This window comes from Marmota marmota, unplaced genomic scaffold (genome assembly GCF_001458135.2).
Source record: "Marmota marmota marmota unplaced genomic scaffold, marMar, whole genome shotgun sequence".
NCBI classification, from domain to species: domain Eukaryota; kingdom Metazoa; phylum Chordata; class Mammalia; order Rodentia; family Sciuridae; genus Marmota; species Marmota marmota.
This window is the reverse complement of record NW_025999842.1, coordinates 61,762,291-61,786,215: the sequence shown is the minus strand read 5'-3', so window position 1 is coordinate 61,786,215 and position 23,925 is coordinate 61,762,291. Positions and strand designations below refer to the sequence as shown.

The 23,925-nt window shown below is 35.0% G+C and overlaps 1 protein-coding gene across 8 annotated transcripts in view; it reads right to left on the bottom strand.

Moving 5' to 3' along the window:
• The window catches only part of Adgb (androglobin), a 160,161-nt gene that overhangs the window by 18,187 nt on the left and 118,049 nt on the right, over positions 1-23,925 (bottom strand). For all 8 annotated transcript variants that reach the window (XM_048799529.1, XM_048799543.1, XM_048799545.1 and 5 more), the window contains 6 exons: positions 20,975-21,174; positions 16,497-16,608; positions 7,242-7,414; positions 4,252-4,428; positions 3,389-3,494; positions 176-394 (listed from right to left, as the gene is read on the bottom strand). In XM_048799529.1, coding sequence (XP_048655486.1) covers positions 176-394; positions 3,389-3,494; positions 4,252-4,428; positions 7,242-7,414; positions 16,497-16,608; positions 20,975-21,174 — 987 coding nt within the window. The remainder of the gene's footprint in view (positions 1-175; positions 395-3,388; positions 3,495-4,251; positions 4,429-7,241; positions 7,415-16,496; positions 16,609-20,974; positions 21,175-23,925) is intronic.

Sequence of the window (23,925 nt, the reverse complement as noted above, 5' to 3'; positions counted from 1 at the left end):
TTTTTTATGCCCACTTTTTCTTTAAATATTTAGCAATCAAGTTCTTAAGTAAATTATCAGTTCAGATAAGTAAAATGAAAACCTTAAATCCAAAATAAATTTTTTTTTGTTTTATTAACCTTAGCATCACATATATGTTAAGGGTCTTTTATAGAATTTTTATTTCAATACTTACTGATGGTTTCCTTCTTCAAACTTTGCTCACGCTCTTCCTTCCCTGGTGAGGGCACTATTCCACTTTCACTGCTAACAGTTTTTGTCAGATCCTTCAAGCCCTTGCTCAGTTGCCACGTCTTCCACAACATACTTCCTCCTCCTGATAGTAGTATATCCCTACTCTGTTGACGCTGAAGACTCTTTGCATCTGTCTCTTTCAAAAATGCAGTCATTTCTCCTACAACATGACATGTACATTGCTGATAAACTTTGCCTTCTACTAAATCATGGCAAAAAGTAACAGGGCTTGCATGTGGGAACACAGATTTTGGAGGAGGTGACTCAATAGCTTTGCAACTTATAATCACAGCACTAGCAAAACCTGTCATCTGTACCTCCAGAAATGGTGTGAACTGCAGGATGGCAGTGTCTGGAAGCTGCCTCAGGTTGTCAAAAGTTTATAAAAAAGTAGAACCTTTTGGGAGCTGAGACAATACAAATAGAAATGAGACCTTGGAACTACTTGGGCTGCTGTGAAGGTGAGCCCTGGAGAAAGTGCCACCAGCCCTGTCCCGACCACTGTACATTTTAAGGTACTTCTCTCTGGTAATGGAGTCCTGTGTGTAGGCACTTATAAAATTGTTCTAACTTATATTTGAAAAGGGATTCTGCTTGTGAAATCCTAAAGCTTGGTGGTTTCTCTTTAATCCACTGTTTCAGTTCCCTACGCCATTCAAAAACTGTAAAACTTACCACAACTTCCACATTAGGCAGACTTCATTCCTCTATTTATTAATTTGGATGACTTAATTTGCACTATATTTTGCTTTGAATGAAAGGCAGCAATAGGGTAATGCTTAAGAGCATGAATAAATGTTGAAACAAAAGCAAGACATACAGTAGTCAAAATTTGGTTCTTGAAAAATATTATCAAAATTGATGTACCCCTAGAATAAGACTGATCAAGAACCGTATGGCAATATGTAAATCAATGGATGTGTAACTGATGTGATTCTGCAATCTGTGTATGGGGTGAAGGTGGGAGTTCATAACCCACTTGAATCAAAGTGTGGAATATGATATATCAAGAAATTTGTAATGTTTTGAACAACCCACAATAAAAAATTTAAAAAAAAAAAAAAGAACCAAAGAGGAGGAAATTAAAATTTATTTCAATAATTTTGACTTAGGTAAAAATAGATGAATCTCTTGTAAAAACAACCATGCCTGATATAGGAAAAATTAAACTGCCAAATAGTGAGACACACAGAGGACATATTGTATGAATATAAACAAATGAAATTAAAGAATAGGCCAAATTAATTGATGGTGGTGGAGGTTAGACTAGTGGTTACCTTGAGAGAGAAAATAACTGGGAAGGAGAATAAGAAGACATTTGGGCTGCAGTGAATATTTTATGTCTTGATTTAATCTAATGGTGGTTCCATATGCAAAAATCAATCAAGCTGTACCATTAAGATTTGTGCCTCAACTCTGTGTATGTTTTATGACAAGGTTAGGCTTCTCAGAGCCTTGTTTTCAACTAGAGATTCTCCTTGGCCTGTTTTTCTCAGCTTTAGCAAAGAATCCTGCTAGAGTCTCCCTACCCAAGCTCCTCTTTCCTCAACCCTGATATCCAATCAAGTTTCTTTTCCCTAATCATTAATACTAAAGTTTCTCTCAGTAATTTTCCACCCACTCTCCCTACATTTGGGTATAAATACCCCCTTGTTTTTGTTATATTCTGAGTTGAATTCTATTTTTCCTTTCTATTTCAGTAGTCTTAAAGTCGTTCTTATTTTTTACAATTGTCTGCATATTTTGTCCAAACACCTTAATACAATTTTCAAAATAATTGAATCTATATTCTAAAGGTCAAGAACTGGATCCTATTCACCCTTGTCTTTCTAGCATTACATTGGAATCCAATAATGGAGGGATGGGATTGGGAGTTAGAAATATTTCAAATTCTAATTTTGTCACTTTCTCGACATATGACTTAGGAAGAGTAAAAGTGATTCTCTGAGCTTTGGTCTCTCTATCTGTAAAATGGAAGTAGTAATGGACTGCCTCATAATTATGATATATGCAAATGGGATAATACACAAAAAACATAATTCACAGTGCCCATTCCAGGAGTAGGGTGATATTGCTATTCACACTATTCATATGAAAAGGGATATTATTCCTGTAACAATTATTGATTGACATTCCTCAAGATGTGAACATGGAATAACACAATTTGGAATGTGAATCCCTCGTGCCTCCATGAAAGCCCAGAGGGATGATAGGTAGAGGTAGCCAAGGTGCTATGAGAATATATTGACATGGAGGGCCCATCTATGTGCTGGCTCAGTCTCTGGGTGTCTTGTGAACTTAGACATATTACTGAGGCACTCTGGGCCAGTGTTCTAATTGGTAAATTGGAAATAATGTTGTATACAGTTGATTCTACGTATTTGCAGATTCTGCATACATGGATTTGAACAATCATGGATCAAAAATATTTGAAAAAAGTTATATTGTCATACACTAGGTAGTTAGTCCTTTGATTTATGCATATGTATTAAACATGTACAGAGTATTTTCTTTATATTATTCTCTAAGTGATATACTAAAAAACTGTTTATGTAGAATTTATATTGCATTAGGTATTTTAAGTAATCTAGAGATGATTCAAAGTATGCAGGAGAATGTGCAAACACTACATTATTTTACATAAGGGACTTGAGCAACATTGGGATTTTGGTATCCATTGAGGGTCCTGAAACCAATGCCCTGTATATGAGGGCTGACTAAAATTAAAATAATGTATGTTGACAGGCCCAAGGCAGTCGCTCAACAAAAGTACCTAGCTTTATTATGATGATGACTATTGTTATTATTTACTGTAATTGTTATTTTATAGGTACCAGATTTATAGCAGTAGACCTGCCTTCAAGTTTCATGCTAGTATTTTCTAGCTAGTTGTACTCTCACTTTGGTTTTCTCTAAAATTGGAAAATCCTATCTACTTGGGAGGAGGGAGTAGGATATAAATGATAAAACAAGTGGAAGTGATTTGATAAATTAATTATTATATATACTGATCTGAAATTGCAAGGCCTTGCAATACTTGAGACTAGGGATTCTGAAACATTTCCTCTTCACCAAGCATGAAGAGCTGACTAAATTTTAAGAAGTGCAGGCAATAGCTTTGTGTTCAGAGGCAGCAGGGACAGGATCCACTGACCTTCTTCCCCAAATTTAATCTGGCTGTCAGGCAAAAGCAAACTCTCAGGGAAATCAGGTGGTCTCTTAAATAACTGGTTGAGGTAGAGCAAACGAGCTTGAGAGGCCTATAGGAGAAACATTATCAGTCTTTAAAATGCTTTGAAAATTAAAAAAAAAAAAATAGTACAGGCAACAACATGTTAGTGGTGGGTGAACAAAATAGGAACACGTGAATGGAATAAGACAATTTGAACCAGGCTAAATTTAATAAATAAATTCAAATTTTGAGCCATCTGTGATTTTGACAGTTATTTTTAAAAAGATATGAAGAAGCAGTCCTAGGCATGCTATCTTAAATCCAGGTGTTCCTGAATCTTTCTCATCTACCCCAATTACCCTGAGTGGGGACCTGAAACACTGAAACAGTAGTAATAGTGTTTCACTGGGGCAAAGATTCCTGCCTCAGGCAGAGAGTGGAGGGAGAGAATATTTCAAGGTAGAGCAGCGCGTGCCTTCTATCTAGGGCTGGTCCAGGAACAGGCAGGCATACATTAAACATTGCTATGCTTTATGACTTGAGGGCCTTAAGGGTAAATGGAAATATAGCCCTGGCTCTGTGAAAGAGAGAGGAAACTTATAGTTTGGATGAATAAGTGGCACCATTACGTGCTTTGGTTTTGCAGATCCTCTGGGAATCAGGAAGGTAATATTTTACATTGTGTCCAAATGTGGTCTTAACATATTTAGCTAGGCAATGTCTGATAACATTCAGGTATCATTCCTAAAAGGAAAATTGCATGATTTCACCAACATGGCTCTTCCTTCATATCATGTCTAATGATGACAAGTAAAAAAAAAAAGAGAGGTTTTCAGTCACATGACCTTAATGGCTCTTCCAGGCTCAGTGGTCTCCCAGGCCTGCTTCATGGCTCGGATTTCATCTGCTCGTTCTGTATCTTTTTTCACATCAAGTAATTCAGTTTCACTGTGTTCAGAAACCAACCTCAAAATCCAGTAGGGTTTATTTGGATCTTCTTGTTGCAAGTGAACAGCGGGTACCTGAAAGGTAAAATGAAACTTTGAGGCAAATGCTCTTCTCTTTTCAGTAGGATCTAAGTTTTACACCCAATTCATCATTTTACTATTCAGTATTTGCACAGGAGAAATGAAATCATAATTCACAGAAGACTGTACAAGAATGTTCATTGCAGTTTATCAACCGATGAAAGGATAAGTAAATTATATATTCCTATAATTGATAATGTATTATATAATATATACTCCTATATATATTCCTAAAGTTGCATACTACTTAATATGAAGCATTATGAAACTACTGTTATATACTATTGTGTGGATGAATCTCTCAGGAAGACATCATACTGCAATGAAAAAGTTGAGCACAAAAGAGCACACCTTGTGTGATTCACTTGTATAAAATTCCATAACAGTCAAAACTACAGTTTGAAAGCAGGTGAGTGGTTGTCTGGAGGTGAGGTATAAGGAGGACAGAACTGACTGCAGTGAGTTTAAGGATGTTATATAATCTATACCTTGATAGGGTCATGAATTATATCATGGTTACAGTTGTCAAAAGTCATTGAATTGTACAATTAATATTTGTACATATCACTCTTTGTAAAATATACTTACAATTATGCACAATAAAGTTTAAATTATACTGATTTGTACTCATAACATCTCTTCACAAAAATGAGAGCAGCATAGTTGACCATTTCCAGGTCTGTATACTTGCCATCCATTCATTATGAAAGTGAACAACATTTTGAGCTTTCATAGGATCCTGGCATGGACCATAGGCTAGGGCAGCCTTGACACAGAGTGGGCAATTTCTATATATTTGATGCTCATTGATGGCAATCAGGTAGGGAGAGAGACTTTAGTTCTTCACATAGCCTTTTTGCCATTGTTATGGTTTAGACATGAGATGTTGCTCCCAAAACTACTGTGTAAATGCAGGAGGTAAAATGATCAGATTCTGAGAACTTAACCTAATTTGTCCATCCTATTTGAATGGACAGAGTAGTAGCTGTAGGCAGGTGGGCAGGGCTGGAGGAGGTGCACCTGAGGCCCTGGAAGGGTGCATCTTCCCTGAGGTCCCTTTCCTTTCTCTTTTCTCTCTGTGAGTCCTGCCTCAATGGCATGAGCAGCCCTTTTGTCTTGGTGCTTTGTCTCACCTTAGGCCAAAGGGATGGAGTTTGCTAAACATCAACTGAACTTCTTAACCTAACAATAAACTTTTCCTCCTCTAAGATACTTTTGTCGGATATCTTGGTCACAGTGATGAAAAGCTAACATGGCCACTTTCTCTGGCTCCTATTTCTCTCTCATTGCCATCATGCCTGTTAGCATGCCGAGGTGTCTCTCAGATTTCTATGGATTGTTTTTTTTTTTTTTTTCTCCACCCTTTATCTTCTGATTGAAAAATCTCATTCAAGCTATTTCTCATCAGGGGAAGAAGACTTCTCACTGTGAACCAGCCTGGAGTCAGTTTGGGAAGTGGGATTTTCCAGGAAATCTGCCAGACAATTAAATAATAAAACTTATGAAGTCACATAGCACTTAGGTTGAGACTGTCAGTTATCCATGTGCAATAGTGCATTTGGGAAGGGAATGGTTGCAGCCATTGAATGAGGTTTTCATATACAGTTTGGTTATAGTGCTACCCAAAAGACCTTGCTTTTTACAAAATTCCTCTAATATTCTGTTGAGACCAAATCCCACAATCAGAAATTCTTTTATTTCTTACTTTTAAAAGAGGGGAGTGAAGGGGGAGAGGGGAGGGGATATGAAGATAGGAAGGATAGTAGGATGAAACAGACATTATATATATACACACACACACACACACACACACACACACACATGTATATATATGGTTGCATGACCAATGTGATTCTACAACATATATAATCAGAAAAATGAGAAAGGATACCCCATCTATGTATGTTATAGCAAAGTGCATAAATGCATTCTACTATCATGTATAACTAATAAAAACAAAAAAATTTTAAAAAAGAGTTTTTAGCTTTTATCATCTTTTAAATGGCTGATAAATGAGTTTTTCATAAACTTTTCCAGGATCAAATTTTGATCAGGAAAGAGAGAGCTATGAAGGTACTAAGGGAGCTGCGTGTCTTTTTGTTGTTTTTAGATATACATGACAGTGAGTATATTTGGACATATTATACACATGCAACCCATTCCAATTAGGATTCCATCTTGTGTTTGCACATGATGTGGAGTTACACTGGTCATGTATTCATATATGAGCATAGGAGACTTATATCTGATTCATTCCACTGTCTTTCCTATTCCCAACTCTCCTCCCTTCCTTTCATTCCCCTTTGTCTAATCCAATGAATGTCTGTGCTTCCCCAAATACCAGACAGGTCCAAAATACCAGACTGACTTGATGTTGTCTCTGCATGTCTTTGCTCATTGCCTCAGTTCAGGGCCTACTTCTTTCTCCTAGAAGAGGTGGGATTAGATACCTACCCTTCCTACCACGGCACACACAACATCTAACACTAAAGTCCTGTTATCTTTGGCTTCCTGTATATCAGTGTGGGTTATTTAAGGGTAAGGACTATATGATATTAATCTTAAAAATCCACATTCCAGTAATAGTGTCCTGCATACTGATAGTTCAATTAATACTTTTAAATATTGAGCTGCTGAAGGGGTTTTGGGAAAAATGTCCAAGAAATGTCCTCAAGGTATCTAGGTTGCTGCTGCAATCCGGGAGATATAATTATTCACAATTTCAACTTCTGTACAAATGGGCAAATAGGGAACCAATGAGCCAAGGTTCACTAAGTGACTCCGATAGGAGAAAAGACCACACCCACCTGAGGCTCAAAGCGAGGTGCTTGTTTTTCTTTGGTTGACCTTTCTCTGTCTGAAGACTTTTCTTTGCCTTTCCTTGTTGTTTTGGAAGTTCCTGAGGATTTTTGACCCTCACTGATGGTATGAGAATCTGGACTTCCCATGGTAATTAATTCTTCATGCTTCTCTCCATGAGCTAGAGAGACACAGAAATGGAAACTAGTGGACATTATATGACAATAAAATCATTTCACGTAAGAACCAGGGGAGTGAGTTGGTGAAATAAATTCATATTTCTTTTCATTCTTCAACAAGCAAACATATCTTTTATGAAGGTCTGCTTAACTCTTTTTATAAAATTGAGTTTAATTCATCTATCATCAACACCCTAGGTGTATGTGGGTCAGTGGGCGTTGACATCTAACACTGTGCAGCAATCACTACTATTTAATGTACTTACATTTTCATTTGTTGAATAATTTCCCTGTCTGGTACCTGCAGTGCAATATTGATCTCATTTATCTCAGGTCTAATCTTTGCTATTTCCCTCTTAACTATTTTTACTGCATCCCATAACTTTTGATATGTTTTGTTTTCTTTTTAATTTATCTCTAAGTATTTCTTAATTTATCTTGCTATTTAATCTCTGAGCCATGGGTTAAGGGTATATTGTTTAATTTCCACATATTTCTGAAATACCCAACTTCATTTATTATTGATTTCTAATTTTCTTCAATTATTATCAAAGAACACATTTACATGATTTTCAGACATTTTCAGACATAAATCTTTGACATTTATTTAGAGTTGCATTAGCTATAGTTTATCCTGCAGATCTTTCAAGTGCCCTTGAGAGGATTATCCTGCTGTTGTTGAAGAGACTACTCTGTAGATATTTGTTAAGTCAATTTGGTTTACAGTGTTATTCAAGTATTTTATTTCCTTTTTGATTTTCTGTTTAGTTGTTCTATTCATTTTCAAAATTAGACTATTAAAGTTTCCAACTATTATTGTCAAATTACTTATTTCTTCTTTCAGTTGTACCCATTTTTTTTGTATTTTAAACTGTGTTGTTAATATGTGTTTTCTTTCTTGAATATGTGACCCTTTTACCTTTATAAAATATGTCCCTTTGCTATTAGTGTCTTTTGTCTTAAAATCTTTTTCCCCCCTAGCATTAGTATATTTACCCTAGGATTCTCTGGTTACTATTTGCATAATACTGTTTTTCAATTCTTTTTGTCTTCAGACTATTTGTATCTTTGAAACTAAAGTGTGTCTCATAAACAGCATCCAGCTAGATCTTGTTTACGTTGTATAGTGTATTTACCTTGTATTTAAAATTATTACTAATAATGAGGGATTTATGTCTTCTATTTTACTGTTTTCATCTAGGGCTTATCTCTCTCTCTCTCTTTCTCCCCCTCCTCCATTGATACCTTCTTTTGTCTCAAATAAATAGTTACTAATGTACAATTTTAATTCCCTTGTTTTTTGTTTGTTTGCTTATTATATATTTTTATTTTCTTATTGTTTTCCTTGAGATTACAATTCAAATATTAATTTATAACCATCTACTTTGGATTCATGCAGTTTAATTTCAATAGCATACAAAAATCTTTGCTCTTAAACAGTTCTGTCCTTTATGCTGTTATTCTAAATGTCATCTTACACATGTTGCGTCTATCAACATTGACCCATTATTGACTTTAGCTTGGAGTCAGCCTTGTGAGTAGGGTGTTTCAGGAAACCACCAGACCAATAATAATGATATGACTTTGGAATAAGACCTTGAAGAGCTCTAGCACCATTTTATTCCTGACGGCTGCCATCTTGGACTGAAACATAAACCATTGGTTTTTAATAGAATATATCTTGCTTTCCTTAAATAAACACTTTTTATTTGTTTTGTAGTTTTTTAATTGCTTTATGGAGAAGCTAATTATCAAAATTCTTACTCTACCATTTTCCCCAATATGCTCCTGGATTTGTTTGCTTCTCCAAACCTACTAAGAATCTTTACACACAAATAGTCTGAGGCAGGGTCCTGAGAAAATGGGCAGTTTATATGTCAGTTCTCTCACAGCTGCCTGGAGACTTTGTTGGTAGTCTTTGGAATTAAAAAGAACTCAGGGAGAAAAGGTGAGATTCCATTCTAAGCAACTTGTTTCTTGCCTGTGATGAGTAGGACAAGATACAAATGGACTGGTAACACGTGAGCAGAAAAATAGGATAAATGAGCCCTCAGAAAGAGAGTCAGGTTATTTAAACCAGAGAAGAACAAGGCATAAAATTAGAGATGATGAACCACAAAAAAACAGGAACATGAGAAGAAAAAATAAGAAATAAAGACAAAGATTTTTATAGGAAGTCACACAGTAAAATCACCTTTCATCAGAAACCCAGGACAGGCTTCTGAATACACATTTTCTCCTGTGCTCTTTGGCATTCTTTGCCAGCCTAAAACTTGAAGGTTGAAGAAACACTGCTTGCACCGAAATGAACCTTTCCTTCAGTATGAGGGAAATGGGCTTCAGCCAGCCTCATTGGCTATAGTCACTTCTCTAAATTCTTGCCCCAGTAAAATCCAACTCCCAGAGATCTCATTGACAACAGAATATAAAGTAAACTGTATTTTATAGTCCTACTTGTGGATAGTGCTGGTTAAATGAACTTTATCAACACTGGAGTAGAAGAATGCTTTTTTCACTTGGTGCTTCCAGATAACTCTGTTACTGATGATGCTGTGGTTTCTGTAACAGCAATTCATAATTCTGTGAATGTACAAGTATCCTGTGGATCATACTCTTGAGAAACACTGCCCTAAGAATTCTACACACTTGTCTCTTTTGTTAGATGCAAGTACTACAAAGGGATGGCCCGAAAGGCTGAGCATTAATGGCTTAGAATTCAAAGAAGCTAAAGATACTTTGCAAGGCTGGTTTTCAAATTTGATCCTGCATTTGAGCCTGTGAGGGCTAATTTTTGAAATGGATTTATGGCCACTCCCCTAAAGTTTCTGATTTGGTGGGTCTAGTGTGGGTCCTCCATGGGCACATTGTGGTGCTGAGGCTGCTAGTCCAAGGACCACACTTTGAGGATCACTGGTTTACATTTAGGTCCCATAGTTTGTGATTTAGAAACTTAATCCCCAGCGCAACAGTGTTCAGGGATGAGACCTGAAGAAAAGAGTTGGTCACGAGGGATCTGCCTTCATGAATGGATTAATGCCATTATTGTGGGAGTAGGTTTATTATTGAGGGTGTGGATTTCTTATCAGAGAATAATTTTGGTCCCCTTGCCTCTCTGTCTCTCTCCAACATGTTGCCTTCTGCTGTGTTGTGATATAGAAGGCCCTCACTAGATACTGGCACTTTACCCTGAAGTACCCTAGCCTCCATAACCATTTGCCAGGAAATTTCTGTTCTTTATAAATTATCCAATTGTGCTATTTTGTTATAGTAGCACAAAATGGGTTACAATACCTTATGTTCTATTAATTCTTTTTAATAGTTAAATATCCAGGTGGCAGAGAGGCAAGTAATTTTTTTTGAACCCTACTATGTTTCTTCCTAGTTTGATTCTCAATGGGTCCCAGACAGGCAGATTCGGAGAGTATCTGTTGATGTAATTTACTCAGTTAATGTAATTTACTGCTAAGAGTTGAATCAGCATTCAAATTTAAGTTCAAAAACGCTGTCAGTCCTTTACAAAATCAAAGTTTTGTGAGTCACCCCATTAGCCAAGTAAAATAGTAATCGTAAAAAATCCGGATTTCATCAATTACTTGATGCTCTGATGTTACGTTCAAATTGGAAGCAGGTCACACTAGTAGATGGCCAAGGGATGATGTGTAGCACTTGTTCTTCTACTGACAAGACCAACTGCTAAGAAGTGTTGGGCCATAGAAAATTTCATGGTTAAATAATTTCATGACTTGGCAGTGAATCATGGCTCAGGCATTGGATACATTCAGTTTGCCGGGTAATTTGAGCCTAAGTTGCCCCTCTGTATAATGAAGATACTAACTCCGCACACACAAATCAAACTAATCACTATAGAGCAGGTAAAATAGCATTCTACCTAGTATCATACACCCTGGGTTTCTAAGGTGTTTAATAAATTTCTGCTGAAATTGAATCTCAAGGTATTCCTGAAGAACTTCTGGGGCTCTCTTTTCTAACTGCCCATAGTTAGTAATGGTTGAGTCATACCTTAAGGTATATTTGAAACATACTTGATATGTAAATTTATACATTAATATGTATAAATTTATACTTGATATGTAAATCTATACCTACTATTTTGTCAGACACAGCTGGTGTGTGCTGCCCACTTTCCTAATGTTGTTAATATAAAACTAATTTCCATATTTCTTAATGGCATAACATATATTAGCTTTTTCTCCCATAAAGTACAAGTTTTTGGAAGGCCAGAACATCATTATATACCTCCTTTCAAATCCCTGATTTCACATCTATTATAATATGGAATTCATAATGCGCATTTTACTCCTGTCAGCTTCCCCATCACTCTAATAAAATTCCTGAGGGAAACAAACAAAAAAAAATTTATTTTAGTTTAAGCTTTCAGAGGCCTGAAACCCATGGTCACTTGACTATTGATTTTGAGCCTGAGATGAGGCAGACCACCATCACAGTGGAGAGTGTGTGGTGGAGCAAAATATATATGTTTTTGATAATGATACCATTTGTATGTGTTTCAGCAAATATACCAGAACCTCAAAGGCATAGGTCAGCAGCATAAAGATGGTAAACATAGGCAAAAGGAATTTAAGATCATGCCACAAATTCATCTGAAGGCAGATGATAGCACTAAGTTCCTCCCTGCTCAAAGTCCTCCAGTTTCATGTTTCCTTAAGTGAAAGGTACCTTGATAAGCAATATTTACTGCAACTTAGGAATTAAAATATACTAAAGGTGGCACTGTTGCCTCATGTTAACCAGAGGCCACATTTAAAAAAAAATTTTAAAAGAAATATCCTAGGTTGAATATTACTATAATTCGGGCCTTATTTTGTATTGTGAGATTGTGAGCTGAGCTATAAAGATGTGAATTTTTGAAAAAAAAATCAAGTTTTACACTTATTTCTCACAGAAATTCAGTATTTGATATGAGTAAATAAAGCAACATTTCTATTGACTTTGGAATGAATATTTTAAACAATATAATAATAAAAAGAACTTGACCAATTTCTTCTTGACATAAAGTATTTATATTTTAAAAGCAAACAAATTAATAATTTGAAAACTTTAGTAAATAAATGTTTCTAAAATATATCATACCCTTAAAATTAGGATATGTGGGTTTTGAGTTGTAAATATTATTGAAGCATAGCAGTCAATGCATTGATATGTTTTAATAATCAAACTGTCTAAAAATCCACATTTACAAATATGCCATTAAAGATCAATTATTCTGAAGTTGAAAGCTGCCTTTCAAAGATTGTTCAACATTTTCTTCCACATAGAAAAACATCCTAATTCATTTTAAACACAATTCAGCTTTAGTTTCTTTGCTTGCTGCTTTTCAGCAACAAACATATTATTCAATAGAAGGTGTAATTTAATTTTAGCAGCTGCTCTTTCATACAATAAATTTTCAAATGTTATATCAGAAAAGAATACATATTATTTCTCCTAAAGCCTTTCTGCTACTTAGAGAATAACATCTTTTAAAATACCACTAGGACCTAGGAACTTCTATACATTATTTTGATTCTTCACAACAACCTTGAAAGACAGCACTTATTCTAGTCTTGCAGGTGATGAACATCCTGGTTCAGATCACTGAACCTAGGGTGGTTTAGCCACTATGCTGTATTTCCCCAATTGATAATACTGTTCCTTTAAAATTTTTAATTCATTTTAACTTTGTTCTCTTACATAACTCTGTTTTTCTTACATTATTTGATATTCTGATAGCATTGTACTATATGGTGCTAACTTGCCTTGGAAAGCTTAAAACATTTCCCCCAATATTTCTTCCTTTATTGTTGCAGGTTCTTATAAATCCTAATGGATTTACACACCAGTTTCACCTATGAATACAATCTTAAATTAAATTTAACCAGAACATTCAGTAGGTTTTATTGTTGTTGTTATCATTTTCCAGTGCCTGGGACTGAACCCAGGACTTTGCAAGTATTCTACCACAGAGCTATGCTGTAGTTTTCTTTTCATGATTTATGCTGGGATTATTTATTCCCTGTCATGTAGTTTATATTTATACTTGCTATAAATGACAATAGTATGACTATTTTGGAAGTAGCAAGACAGGCATAACAAAATATTGCAACGTAAAAAATCATGAAAGAAATACAGGCAATTCATGAAAGAAGCCATGCAGGAAAAAAAAACAAAACTGGGATTTGGTTCTCACTCTTGATTTACTGTAATTTCTAGTTTCCAGGAACATAAGGTAAAATTTACTAATACTACAAACTGTCCTTGAAGAACAACAACAATGCAACAAAAAAATGAGAATAGCTTTGCTGAACACATTAGCATGAACAAAACTGTGCTGTTTTCCTATTATTTTGATTTATTTCTGTAATAGTGAATATTTTTTATTTGCACATAGGTCTTTAGCATAAAATATTTAATTCCACTGATATTAAGCAGAAACTATGTCTCTACATCTTGGGATGGGGGAATACACTACCACAATTTGTACCACTCTTTCTAGCACTGATTTACACACATAAAAAAGAATTTTTTTTAGGTATAGTATGTGCCAAGAAATTTTGATTTGGACCACAGGGGAGGTGGAGATAGGATAAAGGCTGATTTAAAGGATAACAAAAGCAATAGCCTGACAGGAAAGAATATACAGAGAGAAAGAGAGAGAGGGAGAAAGAGGTGGTGGTGGTGGGGGGGGCGGGGGAGAGAGTAATCCACAAAGAGGAATAAACAAATAAGATTAATAGTTTGTTCTCAATTATTTTTCATTTGAACATTGTGGGCATGGACAGTGGATTCCGAAATAAAGGCCTCCGAGTCACTGCTATAGGGAGTCTTTAAGGCAAAGTTCGGGAGAGTTGGGTGGACCTAGGACACCTTCACTGCATCCAAAGGAAGGCCTGGGGCCTGCAGCACTGGGTCAGAGAGGCTGCTGCAAGAGCAGCGACAGCCAAAGCCAGTGCCTTTGCCACCACAAGGGAACCAGTGGCACATGCAGCATTAGACATGGCCTGCAAGGAGCTTTCAGCTTGCATGTGATGCTTATTCATGGAAAAACTCTTCTCTTCTGGTTAGCAAGAACACCAGATCAAAATCTTGCCTGTTCTGTATTTCAGACATCCTTAGTGGTGCTGGGCAGTGGCTGTGGAGGGGAGGCTGAGCTAGAATGAAGAGATAGTTCAACAAAATTCATGAGATTAATTCCATGAGATTAACTAGGGAATACGTAACAAGGTCGAATGTATATCATTATTAAGCAGTTGCACAGCTTTTTTGTTCACAAACCAGTTTTGAGCACCTGAACAACTGCTTTGGGAGTTATACATGACACAGATGAATAGCAAAAGAAGTGGCCGCTATGTGGCTCAGAGGCCACGGCTTTCTCTTCCTGTATCTGTGTCAGACATCGATCAAAGATGACAACATTTTCTCACTGAGCACAAACCCAGCCTCAGAATCTTGTCAACACGGCAGGCCAGGGAGCCATCAGGATTTAGGCACCTGCTGACACAGGCATAACACTTACACGCATCCATTCAGTGAATGTTAGGGAACTAACATTCTGTCTGGATCTAGTGACACAGAGATGAGTCTGGGAAAGACATGGTTCCTCTCCCCAAAGAGAAGAGCACTACAGGAGAGGCCAACAAGGTCAGGATTTCCACACAGTCGAGGCACACAGAGTACATTGGGAAGAAGTGGGGACTCTTCTTATTTATTTTAATAATTTTTCTTTGAATCATATGACCCACACTAGAATGTGCCCTTTTAATAAACGTACTAACAACCGTTTTCTCTTAACTTCTGTATAAATGAAGCTCTATTAACACTTACCTGTTTGGGTCTAGGTGATAACACAGGCAAGCAAACACCTGAATAGAGTTTTTAACAACTGGTAAATAAGGCAATAATAACAAGAGTAGTTTACATGTCTCCTTTCATTCAGTCACTCAACAAATATTATGGAGTGCTAATCGAGTGGACAATACCTAACCAGTGGCTACACAAGGCATCAGAAAAGCAAACATAGACAGAACTCCTTGCCTCCCAGGTTTCCATTCTAGTAGGGGAATTTAGACAGTAAGTTCCCCCTTATCTGCGGAGAATATGTTCCAAGATCCTCAGTGGAAGCCTGGAACCACAGTTAGTACCAAACTCTCTATATATTTATATATAATGTTTGTTCCTATGTATACATACCTACAATAAAGTTTAACAAATTAGGTGCAATAAGAAATTGACAAAAAATAAGTAAAAATAAAAGTCAATAATTATAACATGTAATATACCATATTAAAAGTTATGTGAATGTGGTCTCTCTCAAAATACCTTAATTCCTTATTGCACTGTGGTAATATGTTCAGTTAATGGTTGACCACTGATGACTAAAACCACAGAAAGGAAATTGGGAAAAGGGGAAATTACTGAACACTGTTAGAGGATGATAAGAGCAGAGGGTTTGTCTTGTCACGTGTATGATAGATGTGCACTAAAAACTCCACAAAATACCAAGGAAGCTCTGATGTGGTCTAGCATGGAATGTTAGAACTAAGGCTTATAGGATCAGGGAGCTTTTACTTTTGATGTTATTCTCTCTTGTTTTGTGTAGTTTTATTTTATTTTAAAAATAATGTACATGTATTATTTTATTAGGCAATTGGGCTTCAATTTGAGCACATAAATAGAAAACACACACTTCATCCCAATCTGTAATTGAAAGATTTGTTAATATTTGAAGAGCTTGACTTTAGTTTTATGATTTTCCAATAACTACAGACAAATATAATTTTAAAATGTAATAAAGTTTCCTGTGTGTTTCTTGAAAATGCTAAGGTATAATCAATATGTAATTTTTGCAAATTATACAAAATGTGTTTAAATTGGCCTAAATAATCATGTATTTTGTTTTTCAGGAACTAGGCAGTAATAATGTGAAACATAATTAACACAATGGGAAATATGGCAGGTCACAGGAGATAAATTATAGACAACAGTTCTAATAATTATGTGATCCACTTAGTATTAAATATTTATATGAAACGCAACATGTGCATACAAACATTTAGGGTGACATACCTTTGTTATCACTTTTCTCTAATTCTTTTAGTGCTTGAACAAATATCTGCTGACTTTCAGTGAGAGGCCAACTATTATACAATATCAAGCACTGTATGATATACTTGTAGTTCTGTGAAATAAAACACAGTGTTTAAGAATAAGCAATAGGAATATACACAATATGTACATAATAGAATTTGTTACACTGGGCATGTGATAAGTATATACTTTTCCTTATTATATGCTCATAATTTAATTCAATAACACTGGATGTTCTCAAACTCTATTGCACAACACTTCATAAGTTTAACACTCTCGAGGCTGGGCTTGTGGCTCAGTGGTAGAGTGCTCACCTCGCATGTGCAAGACCCTGGGTTTGATCCTCAGCACCACATAAAAATAAAAAAATAAAATAAAGGTATTGTGTCCAACTACAGCTAAAAAAATAACATAAATATATATTTAAAAAGTTTACACTCTCATATCTCCACTTATGCCTGGCCATTTTCTGTTTCTATTTTTTGCCAGTACAGTGGGTATAAAGTGAAATCTCACTGCTGCTGTATTTTGCAGTTTTCAAATTATTAAAGAATTTGAGTAGTTTTTTTCATTCTCTGACTTTTAGGATTTTCTTTGTGCTCAGGCACAAAAATGGCCTCCTACATCATCATTTACTGCTTTTGTGGAGTAAAATTTCACAATTAAATCTAAAATACCTTTGGAGTCCACCTTTATTCATGGAGTTAGCTTTTGGTCTGGTTTTATTTCTGTCTTTGTAGAGGTCATTTCTGTAGTACCATCTACTTGATGGATTACCTTTCCTCCTTTGATTTATGATATCATCTTAATACTGTATCAAATTTTCATAGAAACATGATCTGTTTCTAGTTTTTCTCCTACTGCTTCATTTATGTGTTCTTGTACTAATATTAGTTTATTGCAATGACTATTTAGTTTGTCTTAATATTTAGAAAGGGATGTCCCCTATCTTTGCTTTTCTTTTTTAAAGTGGACTTAACTGTTTGTGAGTTTTGATTCATTCCTATTCTGAAAAACACAGTGGGAATCTTGATTAGCACCACATCGAATTTAAAAATTAATTGGGGGAATAAAGGATGTCTTAAGACCATTATGACACCTTATTGAAAAGCATGGACTGCTTTCCTGTGTTAGAGAAGCCATCTATATTCTTTAGTTGTTCTAACCACCTCAATGACCTTTACTAAAGGATCAAGTTTTTCTATGTAGAGAACTTGTGTATTTTTGGTTAAGTTATGGTCTAGATACTTGCTGCTGTTGCAAGAGTTGGCACATTCTACTGTCTGATGCATTAGTGCTGCTTGTAGAGGAAGGCTACTGAGTGTTATAGTTGTAGAAGCAGCAGAGCATGGTGAGTAAGGGTATAGCCTCACCAGTTGGATCTGTCTGAGTTCAGGTTTAGTTTTAGCACACACCTGGTATTTGGCATTGAACAAATCACTTAAGGTCTATGTGCTCTTGGTTCCTCAACTGTCACATGGAGAGAGTGAAACTGTTTACTTCAAAAGATGATGGGAGGATTAAAGATCAATGTACATACACTGTAACAGGTACATAGTTGGTAAATAAGTAAATATACAAGAATTTGCTATTAGTAATGTCTTGCCAGTCTTCCTAAAATCTCTTGTTAATTCTGAATTTGTCTATTCTGTTGGTTTCTTTGGTCATATAAGTCTGTAAATAACTCAGTAATTCTTTGAAGTGGAATTTCTATTTTGTTTCTTCTCATTGTTCTAACTTTCCACCATCATAATGTTCCAGTATCATTAAATATCAACAATGATAGTGAGCATTCTTATCCTAATTTTAGTAGAAATGCACTTTAATTTTGTATGTTCATATATTGCTTTTGTATATAAGATTTCTCAATTAATTTCAAGATTTTTGGTATGTAACATTTGCAGTTTAGAAGTTCTATGCCTAGTTTGATAAGAGAATGTTTGAAAAATACCCAAAGGTTGTTGAACTTTATCAAATGTTTCAGGGTTATCCGATTGTTCTCATCTAATCTGTTACTGTGGTGACTTATACTGACAGATTTTTTTAATTGCAAGCCACTCCTGAACTCCTGAGATGAATGCTCCCTGATTGCCTGGCACATTAGAACTGATTATCTGTTATCTATACTTCTTCATCCATTTTTATAAATAAAATTTACGCATTTATCTTGTGTTACTCTTATCTAGTTTTGGAATCAGGATTACAGTAATCTCTTAAAAGGATTGGAAAGTTTAAACTTTTCTTCTGATTTTTGGAATAACTTACTCCTTGAAAGTCTGATCGACATGGCTTTTGGCACTTTGACAAGGGGAGTCTTGGGAGATGTTGATTACCTATTTAATTTTATAATTTTTTGTTCTTTTATTAAGATTTTCTTATGAATCAACTATTGATATTCTCCACCTCCTCTTCCCACACAGGAATTTGTGTATTTCCCAACCCCCATCCCTGCCAGGTTTTAAATTTGCTAGCATAGAGTTGTTTATAATAGTAATAGCATTAAAAACACCTATAGGGTGTAGTTATACATCAACTGTATTTTTAAATTTTGCATTTGGCTAATTTATATCTTCTCTCTGTTTAATTGATTGATTTTACTAGAAGTATATTTACTTTATTAATCTTAGAAATAAGTACTTAGGGTTTATTGACTTTTTTTTTGCGTTTTGCTCACCATCTAATTGATTTCTGACCTAATTATTAAAATCATTCTTCAGCTTTGAGTTGATCTTGAATCCTTTCCTTTTTAATAGCTAAGCCCACACAGTTCTAATCATTCATACCTCCTTATTAATTAATCTAAAAGTCAATATTACACTAAATGCTACTTTAGATGTTGTATTTAGATGTTGCTTAAATTTTTCAATTTGAAAGTTTTCAAATAATCATTGAGTGCTATACTTTGCATAATTTCTTATTTGATATATTTTATCTAATTTTCACATTGGGGACTTTCACACTATCCATTAATTATTAATTTCTATTTTATTGCATTATGCTAAGAAAACATAACTACATAGTACAGATAACTTGGATTTTATTGGATTTTAATCCACTAATTGCTTATTACACGGTCTGTATTTTTAAAAATATCCTGGATGTGCTAAGAAAAATTGTGTTCTCTGTTTTCTTGGTGTTTTATATAGATATCTACATAATTAGATACGTAATTAAATTTTTCAAATCATCACTGTTACGATTTGGATAAGGACTTCCCTCCAAAAGCTCACTTGTAAGACAATGGAGCAATGTTCAGAGGTTCATTTCATGGATTAATTATTTGAAAGGAGTACTGTGGCTAGGTCACTTGGGGGATGACTTTGGGGTTTGTATTTTGTCTCTGATACCTCAACCAGCCTCTCTGCTTCCCAGCTACCTTGAGCTGAGCAGTTTTCTTCAACCATACCCTTCCATCATGATGTTCTCCCTTGCCCTGGACCCAGAGCAATGGAGTTGGATGACAGTGTATTAAGAAATCTGACCCCATAAGCCCAAAATGACTTCCTCCTCTAAGCTGTTACTCTCAGGTATTTTTGTCACAGAGGTGAAAAGCTGACAAATATATGCACGACCATTCTCATTTTGTTTTTCAGCTTGATTTATTAGTTTGTGAAAGACATGCATTAAAGTCTTCAATTGTGAATTGTACACTTATCTTTTTTTCCCCTGTGATCAAAGTTTTTGAGTCTTATTTATTGTCTCTTGGTAGTTAAGTGCCTCTGTGTTACTTAATGTCATATCTACTTTATTTATTTGTTTTTTAATTTTCATATACTATCCCTGTTGAAGTCTATGTATTATGACATTTAAATTATTATTATAGCTCTCTCTTGATTAATGTTTACCAGATACATTTTCCTCTCATTTTGTCTTTACATTATCTGTGACCTTTTATTTAAAAGTATTATTTAGAACTACTTATACTTGAATATTATTTTTATATAACTTTAGAACTGTAGCTTTTCAGTTGATTATTAGGTTGATATTTATTGTAATTACTGTCATATTATGACATATTTCTGGCACCTTATTTTCTTTTCAATTCCTTTTACTATTTTATGCTATTGTTTCCAATGGCTGTGCCATATTTTATTCTGCTGTTTTAAAATAAATGCATTGTCTTTTTTTCCTTTCTAACTTGGGTCACATACACTCACCTTTTATTAATGTGTAATTGTTATAAGAATATGACCTTTAGTGGTATGTATTATAACTTATTTTCAAACTAACATGATTACATATACATCCTATGGTTGGCATAGAGGTTAAGTTTGCCATTTGATTAAAGATCTTAGCATAGAGAAACTGTTCAAGAAAGTCTCATTCTTCAATTCAGGTTGTTCACTGATGGCATAGCAGATAGAAAGTATTTGACAACTTCTAGGAAGAGAATTATTTTATTGTTAGATTTTTTTAGGAGCAGTGCAATTGAGTGATAATTTTTAATGTTAATATACCTGCTGTGGTGTGCTAGAATTTTCTTCTACAGATGACATAGTGACCACTTCCTCCTCCACCAGAGGCTGACCAGTATCTACTATTGCACTTCCAGGTCTACTCTTACAGGATTTCTGACTTCCCTGTGCAAATTTCTTCTTAGAATATACTTCTGGCTCTTTTTTGGTTGATAGGTGACTTGAAAGAATTTGCTTGCTAGCTGAATGAGAGAAACAGTAAGTATAATATTAATATGTGATATACACAACTATTACTAAAACAGTTATATCCCTTTATATTATGTTCAGAGGGAGAGGTTTATCTTAACAAGATAAAAACTACCACCACTGGATTCTTTGGAATATTCTGGCTTTAAAGAAATCTACTCTAATAATATGTGACCTGCATAGAGTACTACATATTCTGAACAACCACTGATTGCTAAAAGAATATGTTACAATCTCTTATTCATTTGCTGTTGCATGAATGACACCACACACCAGGCAAGTGGTTTCCTTTAATTTTTAATTTCTATATTAATTATTTTCTAATGAACAGATGATATAAGTACCACTGGGAGCAATAAAAACAGAAAGGTATTAAATGTTATTAATTAATTTTTCAAATATACTTGGAGGTACATTAAGTGAATGAGAAAGAAATTCCATTTCTAGTTATGACTGAATAATGGGCACTGGACACATTCTCCTATCATAAAAAGAATGATGAAATTGGACAAAACTTATAAATCAACTCTTTTCAGCAACTGGACAATATACAGTCCAGGACTGTAATCCTTGAGAGTAAGAAAATGTACAAGGTGATCTCTCTACTTCCCCAGATTTCTGTCTGAAAGCACTCAGGCAGACACAGGAAGGTGCAGTCCTGAGCAGTAATTCTGCTAGGTTCAGAAATAAATATGGAGTTCGAAAGAACTATAGTTTGTCAACTGAGTAAGCAAAGAGACATATCTGAGCAGCAGAGGAGCTTAGGATATACACAGGAGTTCATTTGAATCTTTTGCTGAATTCTGAACTTCCTTTTTACAAACACTAAATAACTCCTGGCAGATCATAACTACTAGAAGAGATCTGGGAGCAGGAGTGGGGAGTTAATGGAGATTCTGTTAGTTGCACAGTATTGAGAGATATTGATGTTCTCACCTGCCAAAATGAAGTGAATTTAATAAACACACAGAATATGCTGTTGAGACCCAAGGAAGTCCAAGCTTCAAGAACAGAGTTAGCCTGATGTTAGAGTAATGGCAACTCAGGACTGGATTCAAAATATCTCATGATCAAATCTTGGTAGAAGCATGCTAAATTGTTAATAAATTAACTAACTTCCAGAACATAGTTCAACATTCTTTCAATGAGGAGAGCATAATCTAGATCATTAACAATGTTGCATGCACAATGTACAATACATAATTGATCTATTAAGAAACAGGAAATGTGACCACATCTGAAAAATAAAGTCAACAAAAGTAGAAGTAGGAGGATTGTGAGTTCAAGTCAGCCCTAGCAATTTAGTGAGGCACTAAGCAAGTGAGACCCTGTGTCTAAATAAAAAATACAAAATAGGGCTGGTGATGTAGCTCAGTGGTTGAGTGCCCTGAGTTCAATCCTTGGTGCAAAAAAAAAAAAAGGAGATACATAGCTGACATAGATGATGTATTTAACACACCTGTAATCCCAGCTATGTGGGAGGCTAAGGTAGAAGAATTACAAGTTTGAACCCACCCTTGGCAACTCAGCTAGACCCTGTCTCAAAATAAAAAATAAAAAGGTTAAGGATGTGTTCAATGGCAAAAAAAAAAAAGTCTCTGTGGGTTAAATCCCCAGTACCACACATACACAAAATAAAAAACTTTTGCATAAGTTGTTAAGGGAAAAGATGAGAATATCTAACGAAAAATGGTGAACACCAACAAGAAAAATAAAATACATAAAGAATCAAAATAAATCTATATTTAACTATGTATGAAATATAATTTCCTATCAAATTGAGAATAATAGATCAGTGAACTTGAAGATAAGTAATAGAAATAATCTAAAAAGAAACATGGAGTGGAATAATGGATAGAGGCTAATGGTATGATATTGCAGTAGATTAAAAAGTGACCCTCACAAAACAAATACATACACACAGAACCTCAGTATATGACTTTAATTGACATAGGGTAGCTGTATCTGTAATTAAAGTATGGATCCTGAGATGACATCAGTCTGGAATTATACTCATGCTAAATCCAACAATGGTGTCCTTGAAGAATCAGAAAAGAAGAAGATACAGAATCATAAAGAAAGACATGAGCCTTGTGAAGATTTTCGGTCTTCCAGAATGGTGAGAGAATATTTTTGGTTTGTTTGTTAAGTTACCCAGATTGTAGTACAATAGTCTCTCCTAATCTATAGGGATATGTTCCTAGACTCCTGTTTGATGCCTGAAACTGAGGTTAGTAACAAACTCTAAGATGATATTTCCTTAGAAGACACAGAAACAAACCTATATAAATACAGTTATGTCATACTAGACAAAGGATCTAAAAACACATTGGAGAAAAGGTTGCCTCTTCAACAAATGGTGATGGCAAAACCGGAACTCCATATGCAGCAAAATGAAATCAAACCCCTATCTCACCCTGCACAAAACTCAACTCAAAGTGGGTGAAGGACCTAGTAATTAGACCAAAGACCTTAAGCCTAATAGAAGAAAAAGGAGGCCCAAATCTTCATCATGTTGGCTTAGGACCTGATCTCCTTAACAAGACTCCTAAAGCACAAGAAATAAAATCAAGAATCAAAAATTGAAATGGATTTAAACTAAAAAAGCTTTTTCTCAGTAAAAGAAACAACCAGTATTGTAAAGAGAGAGCCTGCGGGGTGGAAGAAAATCTTTACCACATGCACATCAGATAGTACACTAATCTCCAGGATATATAAATGACTCAAAAAACTTAACACCAAAA